General features: G+C 45.3%; 1 protein-coding gene across 2 annotated transcripts in view; it reads left to right on the top strand.

The window, feature by feature from the left end:
* The window catches only part of LOC146839487 (endogenous murine leukemia virus Env polyprotein from Emv-2 locus-like), an 81146-nt gene extending 73426 nt beyond the window's left edge, over positions 1 to 7720 (top strand). For both annotated transcript variants that reach the window (XM_085651518.1, XM_085651517.1), the window contains exon 2: positions 3469 to 7720. In XM_085651518.1, the coding sequence (XP_085507644.1) occupies positions 4406 to 5419 (1014 nt within the window). In that variant the 5' untranslated portion in view covers positions 3469 to 4405 and the 3' untranslated portion in view covers positions 5420 to 7720. The remainder of the gene's footprint in view (positions 1 to 3468) is intronic.
* Positions 7721 to 18299: the final 10579 nt, after the last annotated feature.

The raw sequence follows: 18299 nt of genomic DNA, 5'->3' as shown, positions 1-18299 counted from the left end.
TGACGAGTAGGTTTTTTGCATTTCAGAGGGGGATCGTTAAGGATATGGAAAGGGATCAGACTGTGATCGGTCCAGATTTGGGGAATGGGAGACAAGGTGGAGATGGACGGGAAATTGGAACAGACACCATCGAGGGTGTGGCCAATGGAGTGAGTAGGCAGTTTGACGCTTTGTTGTAGATTGAAGATATCCAGCGTCTGCTGAAAGTTTTTGGTGAAGGGGTCAATAGGTGTATCGAGATGCAAGTTAAAGTCGCCCAAAAGGGTGAAATGAGGGTAGCGGAGTAGGAAGTGTCCGAGTGCGTCATTAAGGGCGCCAAGGAATTTCGTGGCATTACCGGGTGGACGGTAGATCAGACCGCCTGAGAAAGAGAGGGTTTGACTAAGTTTGATAGAGAAACCTAGTCCCTCTGCATCGGTGAGGGGATCGAGGCAGAAGGTGTGACAGGTAAAAGAATTCCTCAAGATTAAGGCAACGCCTCCTCCTCTACCTTTCTGTCTGTCCTGTCTGTGAAAGGAGTAGCCTGGGGGGAGGGCGATGGCTATGTCAGGGTTACTGTCTTCAGTGAGCCATGTCTCGGTGATCATGAGACAGTCCAGATCATGTTCGATAATGAGATCGTGGATATCCTGACTATGTTTGCACATCGACCTGGCATTTATCAGACCTCCTGAAAAGTGAGGTCGTTTGAAGGATATTATCTGCTTGGAGACGAAGTTGAGTGACCAACGACATTTGTTGCAACTGGTGGAGCCGAATACTTTAGAAAGATCAAGCTTGCAGGGGCAGTCAGAACTGCCTCGAAGTTTAAGAAGGTCGTTGGGAACATACCTGATGGTTAGAGGATGTTGGGCAGGGGTTCCTGCACCTGGCGCGGTCTTGGCGCGGACGGGCGCAGACGGCCTTGCCTTAGGCGCGCCTTCGGCGCGCAATCGTCGCGCCCGCTGCGCTCGTCCGCTGCGCTTCCTAGAGGAGCACATTATTATAAAGCTGTAGCCAGCGTTCAGGGGGTGGGCGTGGCCTCAAAAGGGGGCGTGGCCTCCGCGAGTGAGCAGGGAATGGCGGCAATATTTGCTTCTGTGTTTGCCCGCGGCAGCGTTAATGTCGGCTGCGCGGTGTCTTCACAAGCAGGCAAGTGCCCAGAGATAGTGAAGGAAGGGGAGAGGATAAGTGGGTTAAAAGCACACAAGATATTCAACAATTTTTAAAATGAACAGCAGTTCGCGCTCCCGGCTTCCGCCTCAGGAGGTCTGTCAGGTGTATTTGCCGCGCTCGTGGTCAGCGCTTTAAATACCGTTTCGGGGTGGGCGTGGCCTCAAAAGGGGGCGTGGCCTCCGCGAGTGAGCAGGGAATGGCGGCAATATTTACTTCTGTGTTTGCCCGCGGCAGCGTTAATGTCGGCTGCGCGGTGTCTTCACAAGCAGGCAAGTGCCCAGAGATAGTGAAGGAAGGGGAGAGGATAAGTGGGTTAAAAGCACACAAGATATTCAACAATTTTTAAAATGAACAGCAGTTCGCGCTCCCGGCTTCCGCCTCAGGAGGTCTGTCAGGTGTATTTGCCGCGCTCGTGGTCAGCGCTTTAAATACCGTTTCGGGGTGGGCGTGGCCTCAAAAGGGGGCGTGGCCTCCGCGAGTGAGCAGGGAATGGCGGCAATATTTACTTCTGTGTTTGCCCGCGGCAGCGTTAATGTCGGCTGCGCGGTGTCTTCACAAGCAGGCAAGTGCCCAGAGATAGTGAAGGAAGGGGAGAGGATAAGTGGGTTAAAAGCACACAAGATATTCAACAATTTTTAAAATGAACAGCAGTTCGCGCTCCCGGCTTCCGCCTCAGGAGGTCTGTCAGGTATAAAAAAACAGAGATCCAAGAAGTACCCAGCCTACCTGCCTGGATGTAATTTTACATGCCCTCCAGAACACTACGCTCCACCAATCTAAACCTGGCTCACATCCCTCGTTACAGCAGAACGTGAGGTTTCTCCTTCCATGTCTTAGCTCCGACCTGATGGAATTCTATGTCTCCTAACCTTAGAAAGATTCAATATCACTTACTGTTCCGGAAACAGCGGAGGACCCAGCTCTTCTCCATCTGGGCTGATGATTTTGTCTCTCTGCCGCTGTGTTTCTTAGGATCCTTTTATGTCCCTTGATGATATTGTCTGAGACCTGGACCCTCTCCTTCCCCTCAGGGCAGGCAACCTTCAGGTGTTGTGCTTTCTAGGGCTCTGCTCCCCTCTTGTAAAGGGTCAAAGTGGTAATACCCCTGCAGCAAGTCCTTTTATCGGCCACAGGATTAAGTTACAGTGCACACCAATTCCCAGCCCAGTAAATGCCTTAAACAGACCCAAAATGGAGCATGTACCTACATGTTCGCCTCCTCTGTTTGTACCTCATAAGTATCTACCTGTGCACTTCCTCCATTTTTATGTCCCAGGCGAGCTTCTCTAAAGACTCTTTTGATCCTTCTACTGCCAACCATGGTGTTTTTCTATCAAATCATTGCCTGATGTCTGCTGTGTTCCTCGAGTCACTCCCATGCTGTAGCTGTCAATAAACCCAGCTGAGCGAGTATGCAGACATAAAGGAGTATGGAAGGTGATGAACAGGGAGTAAGGTAAAGCTTATTTTAAGAAATTCCCAATGGTGTAAATGCTGCACTCACCTGAAAGCAATGGACATCTTGTCCCACTCTGCCAATGCTCCATCCACCGACCGAGAAGCATGCTGGCACCAAACGGAAGACATTAAGTCAGATACCCTGGTAAGGTAGAAAAAGACAAAAAGCAGACACTTATTGGCAGCAGAGATATCGCAGGTATATTACTGGTTATGATGGAATCTCTATAATAAATGCTGCAATCTTCCAACAAATGCTTGAACCATCCCTAGGAATGTGGCAAAGATAACTTAACAAACAGAAAAGTAAAGACAGGAGTTGAAACTTAAGCTGCTCCAGTGTAAACTGGAAAGTACTGTCAAGAAGAGTGTGAAAGGAACAACATTTGTTATATACTTCCTGAAGCGTTACCTTTATTATATACTACCTGGAGCGTTACATTTATTATGTACTTCATGAAGAGTTTTCTTTGTCATGTAGTCTTGAAAGGGTTAATGCTGTTATAGAATTCCTGAAACTGAAGTGACAGCAGCACATTCTGATCCATCTCTCTTTTTACACATGAAATCTTAGCGATGTGCATCTTCGTAAATCTGTACCTCTTGCAAGTGGGCGCTCCATGTGTGCTCTTTCTGTACTCTGTGAACACTGGAAAATCACCTCCTTTTCTGAATTAAGTAAGATGTGACATGTTCAATAGAAGATTTAGTTAAATATCTGTGTATGGTTAAATATCTCTTGGTAACTTTCATAAATGGTCAAGAAGAGATGTCTTTTACAACTAGTTATATATTGTGTATTCTCATTCTCTTATATTTCCATTTAGTGATTTCAAATCTCTTTACATCCAATAGGACACCAGCCTTGAATGCACAAATGATCGTGAATAATGACAGTAATCATGCAAATCTGAAAAAAATGGTTAGAAAAATGACCTCCAATATTCAGGAAAAGATGTGCATAGTCAGAGACTGAGGAACCTGAACATAAACTGATAGATCCTGGAAGAAGCAGTCAAGAGCAATTCAGCGGATGTAAGAACCTGAGCTGTGCACCTCCACACCACAAGACGAAGAAATGACCTCTAGAAATATAACACAACAACAATAACTAACTACTGCCTGTATAAACTAGTCTCAAAGCTTTGATCATTGGATCGGTGTGAGGTGGATACAGCATTACTCTGTTTCCTGTAATGATGGTAGATCACCATTCAGTGCGCTAGTTATATTGTAAACTATTTCTGGCTAAACCACAGGAGCAAGAGAAAATCACAATGGAGTGGAGCCAGACAACTGAAGAATAAAGGAAAGAGAGAGTCGTTGATCTACAACAGACTGTCCCAATTTGCATCGACCTGAAGGAAGACTAATCTTTACCCATAAACATGCAAAACCATTATACAATCTAAAGACATAACCAACTACAAAGAAGCTTTACTTGCCACAATTATAATATATGTCGTTGGTGAGTCTTGTATTTCGTTGTGAAATCTGAAATCAAGCATCCAACATACCACGCACATACAGAGAATGTGAGAATAACACAAGTGCTTTATCAACCATGTTAGCTCCTCAGTAAACGCAGTCATGGGATGCCGACAAATATAAACCCAACCCAGAGACACTAACCAAGAAAGAAAAATCATACACAAGCAGCAAGAGCTTTAGTTTGTCATCACTACTAAAGAGCCATCAGCAAACACACACAGGAGAAGCAACGTGCAATTGCAATGAATGTGTGAAGAACTTTAGTCAGTTAGCACTCCTAAAATATCATCAGCGAACATACATGGGAGAAAAACCATACCACTGCACTGAATGTGTGAAGAGATTCAGTCAGTTATCAAAACTACAAAGACATCAGCGAACACACACAGGGGAAAAGCCGTACCATTGTACTGAATGTGTGAAGAGCTTCAGTCAGTTATCACAACTCCAAATACATCAGCGAACACACACTGGGGAAAAACCATACCATTGCAATGAATGTGTGAAGAGATTCAGTGTGTTAGCAAGTCTTCAAAGACATCAGCAAACACACACAGGAGAAAAACCATACCATTGCAGTGAATGTGTGAAGAGCTTCAGTCAGTTATCACAACTCCAAACACATCAGCGAACACACACTGGGGAAAAACCATACCATTGCAATGAATGTGTGAAGACATTCAGTCAGTTATCAGTTCTTCAAAGACATCAGCAAACACACACAGGAGAGAAACCATACCATTGCAGTGAATGTGTGAAGAGCTTCGGTCAGTTATCACAACTCCAAATACATCAGCGAACACACACTGGGGAAAAACCATACCATTGCAATGAATGTGTGAAGACATTCAGTCAGTCATCAATTCTTCAAAGACATCAGCGAACACACACAGGGGTAAAACCATACCATTGCACTGAATGTGTGAAGAGCTTCAGTCGGTTATCACACCTACAAGGACATCAGCGAACACATACTGGGGAAAAGCCATACCATTGCAATAAATGTGTGAAGAGATTCAGTGTGTTATCAACTCTTCGAAGACATCAGCGAACACACACTGGGGAAAAACCATACCATTGCAATGAATGTGGAAGTAGTTTTAGTGAATCCTCAAATCTCAGGAGTCATCAGCGAACACACACAGGGGAAAAGCCATTCCAGTGCAGTGAATGTGTAAAGAGCTTTAGTCGGTCATCAGACCTACAAAAACATATTCAAACACACACTGGGGAAAAACCATACTATTGCAATGAATGTGGAAGTAGTTTTAGTGATTCCTCAAATCTCAGAAGTCATCAGCGAACACACACATAAGAAAAGCCATTAAAGTGCTGTGAATGTATGAAGAACTTCAGTCTGTTATCAATTCTGCAGAGACATCAGCGAACACACACAGGGGAAAAACCATATGTTTGCAATGAATGTCGAAATAGTTTTAGTCGTTCCTCAAAATTAAGGAATCATCAGCGAACACACATAGGGGAAAAAGAATTCAAGTGCAGTGAGTGTGCGAAGTGCTTTAGTTAATTATCAGAAATACGAAGACATCAACGAACACACACAGGTGATAAACCCCTATCACTGCAGTGAATGTGGAAGTAGTTTTAGTCGTTACTCAGAATTAAGGAACCATCAGCATACACACACAGGTGAAAACCCTACCACTGCAGTGAATGTGGAGGTAGTTTTAGTGCCCCTTCAACATTAAGAAATCATCAGCGAACCCACTTAGGGGAAAAGCCATTCAAGTGAACTACACAAACAGGGGAGAAACCATACCAATTTAGTGGATTTGGAAGTAGTTGTGGGAAGGAGTTTTAGATAACTACAGGGATTAGTGATAAAACCTATAAACACAACACACTTGAATATGTTTAACAAGTACAGACTGGAGAATATTTGTAGCTGATTTTGTGTTTGGTCATTTTGTGCAACAACTGTTTCAATGACAGCTGCAAGAGAACAACATCCAAAGGCACAAGAAGTCAAAGTAGGAAAATGTGACCTGTAACTCTGAGAGTTAATGCTTATATTGCACAACATTTACCGTTGGAGCCCTGATGCGGGAGAAATGATGCTAATTTCAGTCATCACATGCATCTGTAAATGCACCCACCATTGTGGCACTTCCCCAGAGGTTTCCAATATCAAGCTGGATCCTTGGGAAATGTGCTGGCTCACCACTGACTATGTAAATGATTCGCAGTCAGATTAATTGTATATGACTATATTTGAGATCTTTCTTATTTACAGAGAATCAACCAACCAACTCCTAACTGGTGAAAGGATAGAATACGCGCATGATGGCGAAAGTATTGATCGGAGAGAGGGCTGATGAAAAGTTTAGTTCTTAATATGTTTCTGAAAGCTTGACAGTTAAGTAAAGATTGAATCTTGAGCAGTAAATAATTCCAGCTCTTAGAGTCCAGAATTATCGACTCGCTGCTTTACATTTCTTGAACCTTGGCACTGGAAAATACATCTGGATTCAGAAGTCAAGGAGCACGAAAGATACTGATTTTTGACACAAATGATATTCAGGTTTGTTTTTACAAGTAAAAAGAAACTCTTGTCTTATAAACTGCCGGTGACTGAATGGACATAAAAAGTATGTGCTGCCTCGTGAGCAAGCAGTGAAACTTTGTGATGCAGTTGGGACGTCCTCCGACCACAAATAAGATAGATCGTAGCATTCTGAATCATCTGTAATGTGCTTTTGTGTTGCTGGAGCTGCCAAATAAACAGTGTGCTGATATCCCAGCCTCGCTTAGAGGAAGGAGTTCACCTATATAATATGCATATCAGAAGAAAGGATACTTTTTCAGTAGCCAAAGATAGTAAAAAGGAATGCTTTCCACTGAGTTCATTTTAACAAAGTGCTGAGTCCGGGACGTTCTTATTGCTGCCGACCATCATCATCACTACACCACCACACAGCCAGTGAGGAACAGGAATGAGACTGCTCTTCAGCACACCCATCCTTATACATAACACACTACAGGGATTTGCTCCAGGGTCAAACTCACTTTACTTTCATATTATCAGCAACAAGTTCTAAACTGAAGAAATAATATTTAGGAACAGGTGGTTTGTACGGCCATTAGTGGCATAATAAATTTGAAACCCAATACTTATAAATCTGTATTAATGATACATTAGCAAACATCCAAACACCATGCATGGATGGACATCCAAGAGCCTTTAAAAACCACACTACAGAAGTGTGTACCAGGATCAAACTCAATTTACTTTAACATTAACATGAACTACATTATGATACAGCAAGAACAATCATGAGGCTATGAAATGTACACAATGATGATTAGATTTTACATATTAATACGAAATGTATGTTTTTAGATATGTAACAAAACAACACATTTATTTGAATTCATGGTATTTGACTGTTGATTGTATAGGAAATCTTAAATGTTATTTATTCCCTAAACTATTACAGGGGTGGGGAATTCATATCGTCCGACGCCCGAGACATGTTGATTTCTGTCAGAGGCATACAAGAATGAACTCCATAGTAAAGTTATTTTAACTTGTTTTAGGTTATAATAAGAACGCAATATAAAATGGGTTGAGCTACAGTAAATACTTTCTTCCATCTGTTTTGTTGTCCTTTTTCTCTTTTTCCTTTGGTGCAGTTGTCCAAACAAATCGAAAGTGTGGTGACGATTGCTCATGCAGGATAGTGAGTTTGTGTTTACAAGTCTTATCTACTGGTGCGCCCGGAAGCAGTCCTTGGTGGGTAGCGCTGAAGAGGGCTGTCTCATCTGGCGTGCAGGTTCCCGTTTGGCTCAGATTCTCTCCTGTTCTGGCCATGGCGGCTCGGGTTGGCTCGGGTAGGGTTGGAGCAGTCGGCTGAGGCTGTGGGCACTGGAGTTGGATAGTGCTTTAAGTTCCAAGAGACCCTGATTGGCCGTCAGGAGAGCATAGACCTTGTCATTCAGGTGCTGAAAGGTGAGCTTGTGTTCGGGAGTGGCACTGCCAATTTTTCAGTGTGCGTAGGCATTACAGTTTCATATTTTCAGGATATTTAAATTTTACATTGCCTTATTCTATGTGTGAAATTTAAGAGTAATGCTTTTCAGCCCAGCATTTTGAAGGCTGGTTGTGTGATGTTGTGCTCTTAGCTGATGATTTTCCATTGCCTATGTGTGACAGTTCCCTTGTTTCAGTGTACTTATGAGTGACATTCTACTGTCAAATGTTAGACCCCTCGAGTGACATTTTATTGTGAGTAAACCGAATAACAAAGACATGTAAAGAAATGCATATCAGAAACTACCCCTTTTGAGCAATGAGAACTACCACAAAACCCCAGAATTGGACAATCTAGCTTACTGGACATGTTTTGAAAAGAAAAGAAGTAAAGCATGTGAGGCTCTGACTGAGAAACCAATGCAGAATATGAGGATTGAATATAATCTACAATTAACCAATATTTGAATATGTTCGATTGAATTCTCAAAAAAATACTTTGCCATGTTAAGGGTCAGGGAAGGATATTCTTTTCAGATATGATTAGTAGGGGGTCTTCAATGGTCTAACTCCGAATCAACACATATAGTTTTCCCAACAGTAATACTGTGTCCATTTTTCCCAAAGCTCTCTGGAAATTGAACCAAAAAGCAGGGAGTGAGACCTTACAATGCAATCCCACCAAATTAGGTGGCATTTTCTTCCTACTTTTACCCTGGACACAGATTTAGTTTGATCTTTGATATGAATAAATATTTGGCAAGGTCCATGATGGGAATGGCTGTGGTAAGATTTGTGAATACTCCGAATGCATTATTTTGTGGGTGTGCATAAACTTCTCGGGGCATACCGAGCCTGAAATGCCTTCCTGAAATACCCTCTTCCCACACCTCAGAAAAAATGTATTCACAAGAAAAGGTAGGTGTAAGCGAATCTTTTTACAAGTGCACATCTACACTTTGAGCCTAATAACCTGAAAAGCTGTGCTATTTGCGAACCAAAGTTGAAATAAGCATTGGCAAACATCCAGAGACTAGGTGTGTTCAACATGTGCCAAGGAGTGCCAAACCCATACTATATTTTCAGGACTATCATATAAAATAAACAAATACCAATTTAATCTCATTGGAACTCATTTGAATAGTCAGTGGTAATTTTGAAAGTCTGGCCATGGATTCTGACCTGCCCCCGTGGACCTATGCTGGACATCATTGTCATCTAATCCAAAACTTCCTTGGGACCCTTTCCCTTCTGCAACATACACTTCTATTTCTTATACATTTGTAGAATGTCCTTCCTTAGAACAGAAAACAATGGATATCTTTGCAGGCAGTATCTCTGCTCCAGTCAGGGCCAAGTTAGGCACATGTTATGCCAACCTTTCCTGTTATGCACTGCCTATCAATAGGAAGTGTTTGGGTCTATCTATAGGAGGTGTGCTTACGTCTGCACGGGGAGTATGTCGCTAGGGGTGAGTTCCTGCATGGGATTGTGTATCTGTCCATTAAGTGATGTATGAGTCTGTGCAATGGCATTGTTTGAGTATGCAGTGGGTGTGTTTGTCTGTCCCAGGAGTTTGTGTCATTGCAGTTTGGTTGTGTGATGTGCAGTGAATATGTCAGTATGGCAAGATGAAAGGGGAAGAACTAAGGCTGGAAGGAGGCCACAAGATTTGTGACAGACAGCACCTCCCCAACTCCACAGCATTTCTCATCCATTTATTTTTTACTGCAACGCTGAGGTACTCCACTTTAATTTTGACTCCAGGATATCATGTTACCAGAATATTATAAACAAAATATTGAGCGTCAAAATTTGGAAAAGGTAATTAGTAAGTAAAGATTTACTATTCCTAACTCCAGACTCTATATTTTGGTTCTCAATATTTTGGCAGCATGATGTTTCTGCAGTAGATATTTCCACATACAACCAACATGATGGATGTGCAAATATGCTGCAGCTTGTGATTTGGACAAGTATATCCAAGCTCCCATACCTGAAGTCAGTTATTCAAAATCCTTCCAAGATAATATGGCGGAAGCTTTTTACAACTTCAAAGAATGTCTTAGAGCAGTCACAACTTGGATGGATGCAAATTGTTTAAAACAAAATTCTGACAAAACAAAAGTTTTACTTTTTACCAAAATGGCCCCTGCCACCTTCTATCTGGTGGTGGCCTGCTGAACACCTGTCCTAATCATACCGTGTCTGCTAGAAATGTGTGCATTATCTTTGACTCCACCCTCTCTTTTACGTCACAAATTAAACATATTTCGTCTGTCTGCCTTCTGCAGATTGAATTTATAAAGAAGTTTCTTGATCTGGTTCCTGAAGAGACAATGAAAACAGTAGTTCATTCTTTAATTTTTTCCCATCTGGACTACTTTAACAGCCCCTAACTTGGTCTTCCTGCATATTTGATAAACCGACTTCAGCTAATTCAAAATGCAGCGGCACGAGTAATCAGGAGAGTAGATGGGTCAAATCTCAATAGCATGACTGCTTTCAGAAGGGAGTCTGGTGCAGATGGAATCAGAGGGGACTATTCTCGCCAGTATGCCTTCTGTCTGAGTGAGAGGTGGTTCTTTGCTTGAGATGTTACTACCTCTAGAAGTGCTACCTGTAATACTGAGATCTGGGCTTCACTCCTGTTTTGGGAACATAATTCAGTCGTTTCTACCCAATCCATTCCTGATTTGTTTAGGAAAGCTGAAAAAATATGTCTGTATCCTGGCACTATTCTTGTTAATAATCCATAAAAATACCACAGAATGTTGAGTACTTGAAAGCAGTGTGTCACACAAGGGATTTAAACATGAATTTGTTTTTTTTTTTTTAAGGTTCTTATATAGCGCTGCTTAATCTAATAATGTCTGATGGGTTTTCTTCAAGAGCCCTTTCTCCGTCAGAAGAAGTTTTCCTTCGACAGACCCAGTGGCAATTCCTATGAAAGGCTGACAATCTGTCCAACTATAAACAGGGCTGGTGGGAGGACCGGTCGTTTGGCTGGTATAATTCTTTGTTGCATTTTTGATAGAGTGCCCTGTCCACCACACCCTGAATCTAGCCCGTCTTTCTTTAGTGATTTTTCTATTTTGGGTAAATTTGAAGACTGTCCCTTTTCTTTATAGTTTGACAGGTTGTCCACGGTCTGCCAGAGGAGCAGGCATAACAACTTCCACTATCCGTTGGACTACCGTCCACCATATTTAGCGATCTCCATCAACCTGGCTATCCCTGTTTCTTCAGAGGAGCAACAGGAGCTCCTCTAAAAGCACCTAAAGTTTGCTGAGTGGTTGCCATGTTTCACACGGGTGCCCAACAAACTCTTTTGTTTTACTCCTAAAGTGAGAGTTTGCTTTTGCTTTTTGTAAAACCAATAAATAATGTACTTGATACACTGCGATCTTTCTACAAGGGAGTCTGGGACATTTTGTCCTAGTTTTTTCTTGTTTGAGACAGCCAGTCTTTACATAATGTTCCTGAAGAGAAGCAAGTAGGTCAAAATGCCTACCATATGTAGGGCGGACGGTCTGATGTACGTACACCAACCGCCCCAGGTATGTCGGTTATTGTTGTGAGGGTTCCTGAGCTTCTAACCTCTATTCAAACAGAGGGGAATAGTGATAGATTCTTCTCAACAACTTCCAAAATTCTCCAACTTATTATTATAATCCATTCTTCCTTAGAGACCTTGGTTGCAAGTTTGCAACATTGTGTTAGGTGTTGTGCACAACCAATGTGCCTTTCTCCAAAGCTGTACTGTTGCATCAAATGTTGTATAAAAGCAGTGTGCCACCCTCCGAGGTTGTGCTGTTGAATCAGATTATGTGTAGAAGTAGTGTGCATCCTTCTTCGGCTGCATAAAGACGTATGTAAAACCATTGTGTCGCTATACGCTTGCTGCCTTCTACCTAGGATCCTGTCTGTTTGCTGCCGACTGCGGCGTCATAGTGTCCACCTTCTTCTTGGGATCCTATCTGTTTGCTGCCGACTGCGGCGTCATAGTGTCCACCTTCTTCTTGGGATCCTATCTGTTTGCTGCTGACTGCGGTGTCACCTGGAATCCTATCTGTTTGCTGCTGACTGCGGTGTCATAGTGACCACCTTCTACCTGAGATCCTATCGGTTTGTTGCTGACTGCGGCAGCATAGTGTTTACTTTCTACCTGGGAACCTATCTGTTTGCTACCGACTGCAGTGTCATAGTGTCCACCTTCTACCAGGGATCCTATCTGTTTGCTTCCGACTGTAACGTCATAGTGTCCACCTTGTACCTAGGATCCCATCAGTTTGCTGCCGACTGCTGCATCATAGTGTCTACCTTCTACCTGGGATCCTATTTGTTTGCTGCCGACGGCAGTGTCATCGTGTCCGACTTCTACCTGGGGTCCTATCTCTTTGCTGAAAACTGTGGCATCACCTGGAGTCTTATCTGTTTGCTGCTGACTGCGGCATCATAGTGTTCACCTTCTACCTGAGGTCCTATCTGTTTGCTTCTGACTGTGGCGTCCTAGTGTCCACCTTCTACCTGGGATCCTACCTGTTTGCTTCCAACTGTGGCGTCCTAGTGGCCCCCTTTTACCTGTGATCCTTTCTGTTTGCTGCCGACTGCGTTATCAAAGTGTCCACCTTCTATCTTGGGTCCTATGTTTGGTGCCAACTGCGACGTCATAGTGTCCACCTTTTATCTAGGATCCTATCTGTTTGCTGCTGACTGCAGTGTCATAGTGTCCGACTTCTACCTAGGGTCCTATCTGTTTGCTATTGACTGTGGCATCACCTGGGGTTCTATCTGTTTGCTGCTGACTGCGGCATCATAGTGTCCACCTTCTACCTGGAGTCCTATCGGTTTGCTGTCAACTGCGGCGTCATAATGTCCACCTTCTACCTGGTGTCCTATCTGTTTGCTTTCGAATGCAGCGTCATCTGGAATCCTATCTGTTTGCTTCCGACTGCGGCGTCCTAGTGGCCACCTTCTACCCGGGATCCTATATGTTTGTTGCCGACTGCAGCGTCATAGTGTCCACCTTCCACCTGGGATCCTATTGGTTTGCTGCCGACTGCTGCGGCATAGTTCCCACCTTCTACTTGGAATCCCATCTGTTTGCTGCTGACTGCTGCGTCATAGTGTCCACCTTCTACCTGGGATCCTAACTGTTTGCTGCTAACTGCGGTGTCATAGTGTCCACCTTCTACCTGGGATCCTATCGGTTTGTTGCTGACTGCAGCGGCATAGTGTTCATCTTCTACCTGGGAACCTATCTGTTTACTGTTGACTGCGGTGTCATAGTCTCCACCTTCTACCAGGGATCCTATCTGTTTGATTCCGACTGCGACGTCATAGTGTCCACTGTGGAAATCGAAAATAATTGCCGTTAGCATGAGCTGAAGCCATCTTGTTTGTGGCATCCATTTTGTTAGCTATGTAATTCTTCCGTCTTCACTGTTGCTTGCTTTTCTATTCTGCTTGTGTCATCAGCTTTAGTTAACTCCTTCTGTACTGAGCCAAAGACGTGCTGAGAAAAGGCCTGTAGCTGCTAAAATGCACCTGGCTAAAGATGTAACTGTCAATTACTCTTTGCTGCTGTAAGCAGTTCTGTTCCCCCTCCCACTTTGCTAAGTGATCGCCCATCTGCCCATGTTTGTTGGTAGTTATTCCTGTGTATGCTTGTACCTTCTATTTGTAACTACATGCTTACTCTGCAACAAGCCCTGTATATAAGCTACATGGTCTGTGTATTCAGTGTGATACCTCAGGCAGCACTCGAGAGTGCTGTGTGGACGTAGTCCCACTCATGAGTGATTAATAAACTTGTTCTTTGAATTCCAGCTTCAGTGCCAATCTCTATTTTGTTGGTCTATGGACCCGTGGACAAGATAAGGATGAACCCTGCACCGGTGTGCCCATTAAAAAGGCACATTTCCACAGTTGGCGCCCGACATGTGGGTCCTCAGCGGAGACGCGGCCATCCAAAGGAGTGGTCTTGACGGAAGAATGGAATTTTGCTGAGGAGACGTCCTGCATGAGGAGACCCTTGTCTTTGCAGCCGAAGTGATTTTTCCAGTTTTCTTGATCGGACCCTCCGGGTGGTGGCCGGTCCCGTCTCAGGTTTCCTTTGGTGCAAGTATTTGCAGTGACCATTAGGTCGACCAAGAGATCGGCAGTTGGAGGTTGGAGACTCTTGTTGGGGATGGTCGCTGAAGCGGCACTCTTGATTTGCTTGGCCAAGATTCTGGTTTTGTTTGTTTGATTTATTTTTTGCAAAAGATAAAGGCAGGTAATGTGGAGATTTTTCTCCAACTTTTGAATATTTTTGAAAGGTAATATTTTACAAAAACTTGGTAGCATGCCTGTTTCCAGCACACTCTGTAGGCTGTAAAGCTGTGTTGGAGGTACCAAAATGGATTTAGAAAGAAGTCAGCCGGCTCCCCCAGAGGAGACACCTAATAGGCATATGTACATTAAATACAGTATTTCTTCCATAATGTATAGTACACTGTGGAACAAATATCCAAAAAAGGATCCTGATCTACGATGGCCAGTGAATGGGTCATTTGATTTGATAGAGCAGTGTTTGTTTAAACTTAAAAGTCGACAAGATATGTTTGATTGTGTACGAATGTGGGAGAAAGAAGTGCAAGAGATAGTAAGCAAAGAAGAAGCTATAGCAGATAAAGAACAGCGAAAACCGATATATAAAAAAGCATTGGAATTGAAAAATAAGGAAATGAAGGAAATAAAAGAAAAAGAAGATAGGGAGCGTCGTTTAGAGGTAACTGGTCAGTACCCTATTGGCGTGATCTGTACCAGGGCGATGTTCCACCGTGAAATCCATACCCTTTAGGCAAATGGACCACCTCAACAGCTTTGGATTCTCACCCCTCATATGCATCAACCATCTGAGGGGCCTGTGGTCTGTCTGAACCAGGAATTGAGACCCAAACAAGTAGGGTCTTAGCTTCTTAAGTGCCCAGACCACAGCAAATGCCTCACGCTCAATAGCACTCCATCTCTGTTCCCGTGGTAGTAACCTTCTGCTAATAAAGGCTACAGGTTGATCTAGGCCCTCTTCATTAATCTGTGAAAGAACAGCCCCCACACCATGCTCTGAAGCGTCTGTCTGAACGATCAACTCTTTGGAGAAGTTGGGAGCCAAAAGCACGGGCGCCGTGCACATAGCAGCTTTCAGGGCCTCAAAAGATTTCTGACCGGTGTCAGTCCAGATCACCTTCCTGGGCTGCTTCCTTGAAGTCAGCGCTGTCAAGGGGGCAACGATGTTGCCATACCCCTTAACAAACCTCCTGTAGTACCTGGTGAGACCTAGGAAGGCTCTCACCTCTGTCTGGGTTTTGGGCGACTCCCAATTCAGGATGGTTTCTATCTTGGGTTGAAGGGGTGCCACCTGGCCACTCCCAACTAGGTGCCCCAAGTACACCACTGAACCCTGCCCGATCTGGCACTTACTCGCCTTGATCGGGAGGCCTGCCTTGCGCAGCGCCATCAACACTTCCCAGAGGTGGCGCAGGTGTTCCTCCCACGTGGAGCTGAACACTGCAATGGTATCCAGGTAGGCTGCACTGAACGAATCCAGCCCAGCCAACACCTGGTTTACCAACCTCTGGAAGGTGGCAGGGGCATTTTTCATCCCAAAGGGCATGACCCGGAACTGGTAATGCCCATCAGGGGTGGAAAATGCTGACCTCTCTTTGGCCCCATCGGTCAAGGCGATCTGCCAATACCCAGACGTTAGATCAAACGTGCTGAGGTAGTGGGCAGCCCCTAGCCGATCTATGAGCTCATCAGCTCTGGGGATGGGGTGTGTGTAGGAGAGTAGGGTCTGCAATCCTATGATCACCCAGATTTTTTGCTTTTGCTTCATTGGTTTACGACTTTCCCCGGCTGTGGGCCTGCCAATCAGACCCACAGCCTAGCTGTTCTCTCTCGAAATTAAACACATGTACATTAGGTGCATCCACCAATTGGAACTGGGCCGCCTTGTCAGTCCCTGTCTCAGCATACCACAGGTATCCAGGGCATCGGTGTACCCAGGGCCTACCAGGGGCTGCAGCATGTATTATGCCACCCCTGGAATGGCCGCCCAAATCTGACACAACTGGCTGCACGACAGCTGGGGCAACGTGGTGTAATCACCCGTTGCTGTAGGTGTAGTATTCCTACACCTAACCCTAAAATGGACACATGGATTCCTATCAGTCACTCCTATGGCAGGCCTTATCAATCCTGAAGGCAGAGTGCAGGGAATCATGTGGGACGGTGCTCTGGCGCGAGCTGAGCCCGTCGACGGCTTGCGGAACCAAGTCCTAATAGCCGTTCCATGGTGACGCGGGCCAACTACTTTTAAATGCATTATAATCCTTGCGGTTATTTGCTAACTTTGGCATCGCATCACCTACACATGTCGAGTAAGGTGTCATACGAATTGGAATACGAACCCCTCGCCAGTTCTGGCGACGGGGTTAGCGTTCCCCCCTTTTAGAGGGGCACGACATGGAAGTAACCTTGAACCCCGGTTAAAGTTGACTCAAGCCTCAGCATCACAAAATGGATGCTGCCACCAGACACAAGTCTGACCTCCTGCTGCTGGGAGACCTTCCAGCGAGGGGAGCTTGGACAAAGGGTTTCCTGTCGAGGGCGGTGTTAGCACCATCCCAGACAGGGTTTGTGTATCCCAGGTAGGCAGGGCTGAAAGGAAGGTGATTGCCAGTGGCACCCCGGTGCTCACTGTGCATAGCCCGGCTCAAACCAGTTTCGGGGGCACACCAGCCCCTGAGCTGGGGCGAAGCCGGACAAAGGAGAGGGGTGTAACCACCCCCCTCCTGGCTCCACCCATAGGTAGAACCTAGTCACGGGCCAGCCCCTTTTCTTAGAATAAAGGTAGGAGCGAGTCCCCTTCCCAAATTGGATAATTCTGAATCTTGAACTACTTTCCACGAAAGGAACTCTTGACTATTTCTGAAGACTCTCCCTTGTGGCTAAGGAGTAGCCACCCTGCACCAGCAGGCACCACCTAAGCGCTTGCGGTTTGCTGTAAGTCTCTCCTACGGATCAAGACTGCCCAGCTCGACGAGACACGAGTTCCCTGCCATCTCTGACCTTTTACCTCCCTCATCAGCCCAGCTGAGAGTCGTAGGTGTGACGAGACTTGCGGGACCGGTCATCTTCAGAACCTGCACGACGCTTATCTAGCACGCCCACCGAGGGACCCTCGAGTGAGTGCACCTAGGGTTTGAGAAGCCCTAACCTTGAACAGCTTCAGCACCGATGTCTGCCTCCCCAGCGTCCACGAGATCTGCGTGGGGGCCCTTCCGCTCCTTGCTGTTCACCGCGTTGTTCGACCACTTGCCGACCGGCGTGTGGCCCTCTTCACGACGCACCACGATTGTTTCATCACTAGTCTGGTTGCTCCAGACTGGCTCTTGCTCCCCTTCAACAGAGGAGTACCACGGACCCTCCTGGTCCACTCCAGACGCCATCTTGACTCCACCGCGTGGGTTTGCCACTGCCAAGATCCGCTGCCCCATTCCTGGGCCCAGCATCATCGACAGCAGATACCTTCGTGGGACAGCTCGCCCTCCATCCTGGTCGCCGCCGCGCCTCCTGGTCCGAGGAACAGCCGAGTCCGACGTCATCCACTCACCTGGTCGAGGTGACTTCAGCCGGTACCCTCCTGGTGCCCACACGATCGCTGGCTAGCGGTTGAGAACTGAGTCCCCTCTGCTTTCAGGTTTCCTTCAACACCGATCCAGGCTTGGATCTCGCTGAACATCGACACTGGTCGCCTGCCAGCAACTCTTCTTTCAGGCTCCTGAGACTACAACGAGGACTTCCGACATCTTGCCGAACCTTCCACCGCCGCAGCCTCTGGGCTAGGTAACTCGAGCATTTCGGTGCCCCATCGCAGGTTCGCTTTACAAGTGTCCAGTTCCTTTTTCGTTTAGTCCCACTGATCGGATCACTCCGGAATCAGTAACTTTAGACGTTCTAACTCTCCCCTTCCACTTGCAGTGTAATGGTTTCGTGCCCTCGGGCATTTGTGTAAATTGTGCAACCAGAAGTATTTTCCTAAGAGTTTTGTATTGTGCTTAGCTCCCTGACTCATAAAGAGCCAGGGTAGTCTTGTTATAAATAAATATCCTTTATTTTCATAACAACTTGTGTGGTGTCCTTTCACTTGGTGTTC

The sequence above is a fragment of the Triturus cristatus genome, chromosome 4_1 (assembly GCF_964204655.1).
Source record: "Triturus cristatus chromosome 4_1, aTriCri1.1, whole genome shotgun sequence".
Classification (NCBI taxonomy): domain Eukaryota; kingdom Metazoa; phylum Chordata; class Amphibia; order Caudata; family Salamandridae; genus Triturus; species Triturus cristatus.
Note: the sequence above shows the minus strand (reverse complement) of the source record. Positions and strands in the feature narration are given on the sequence as shown.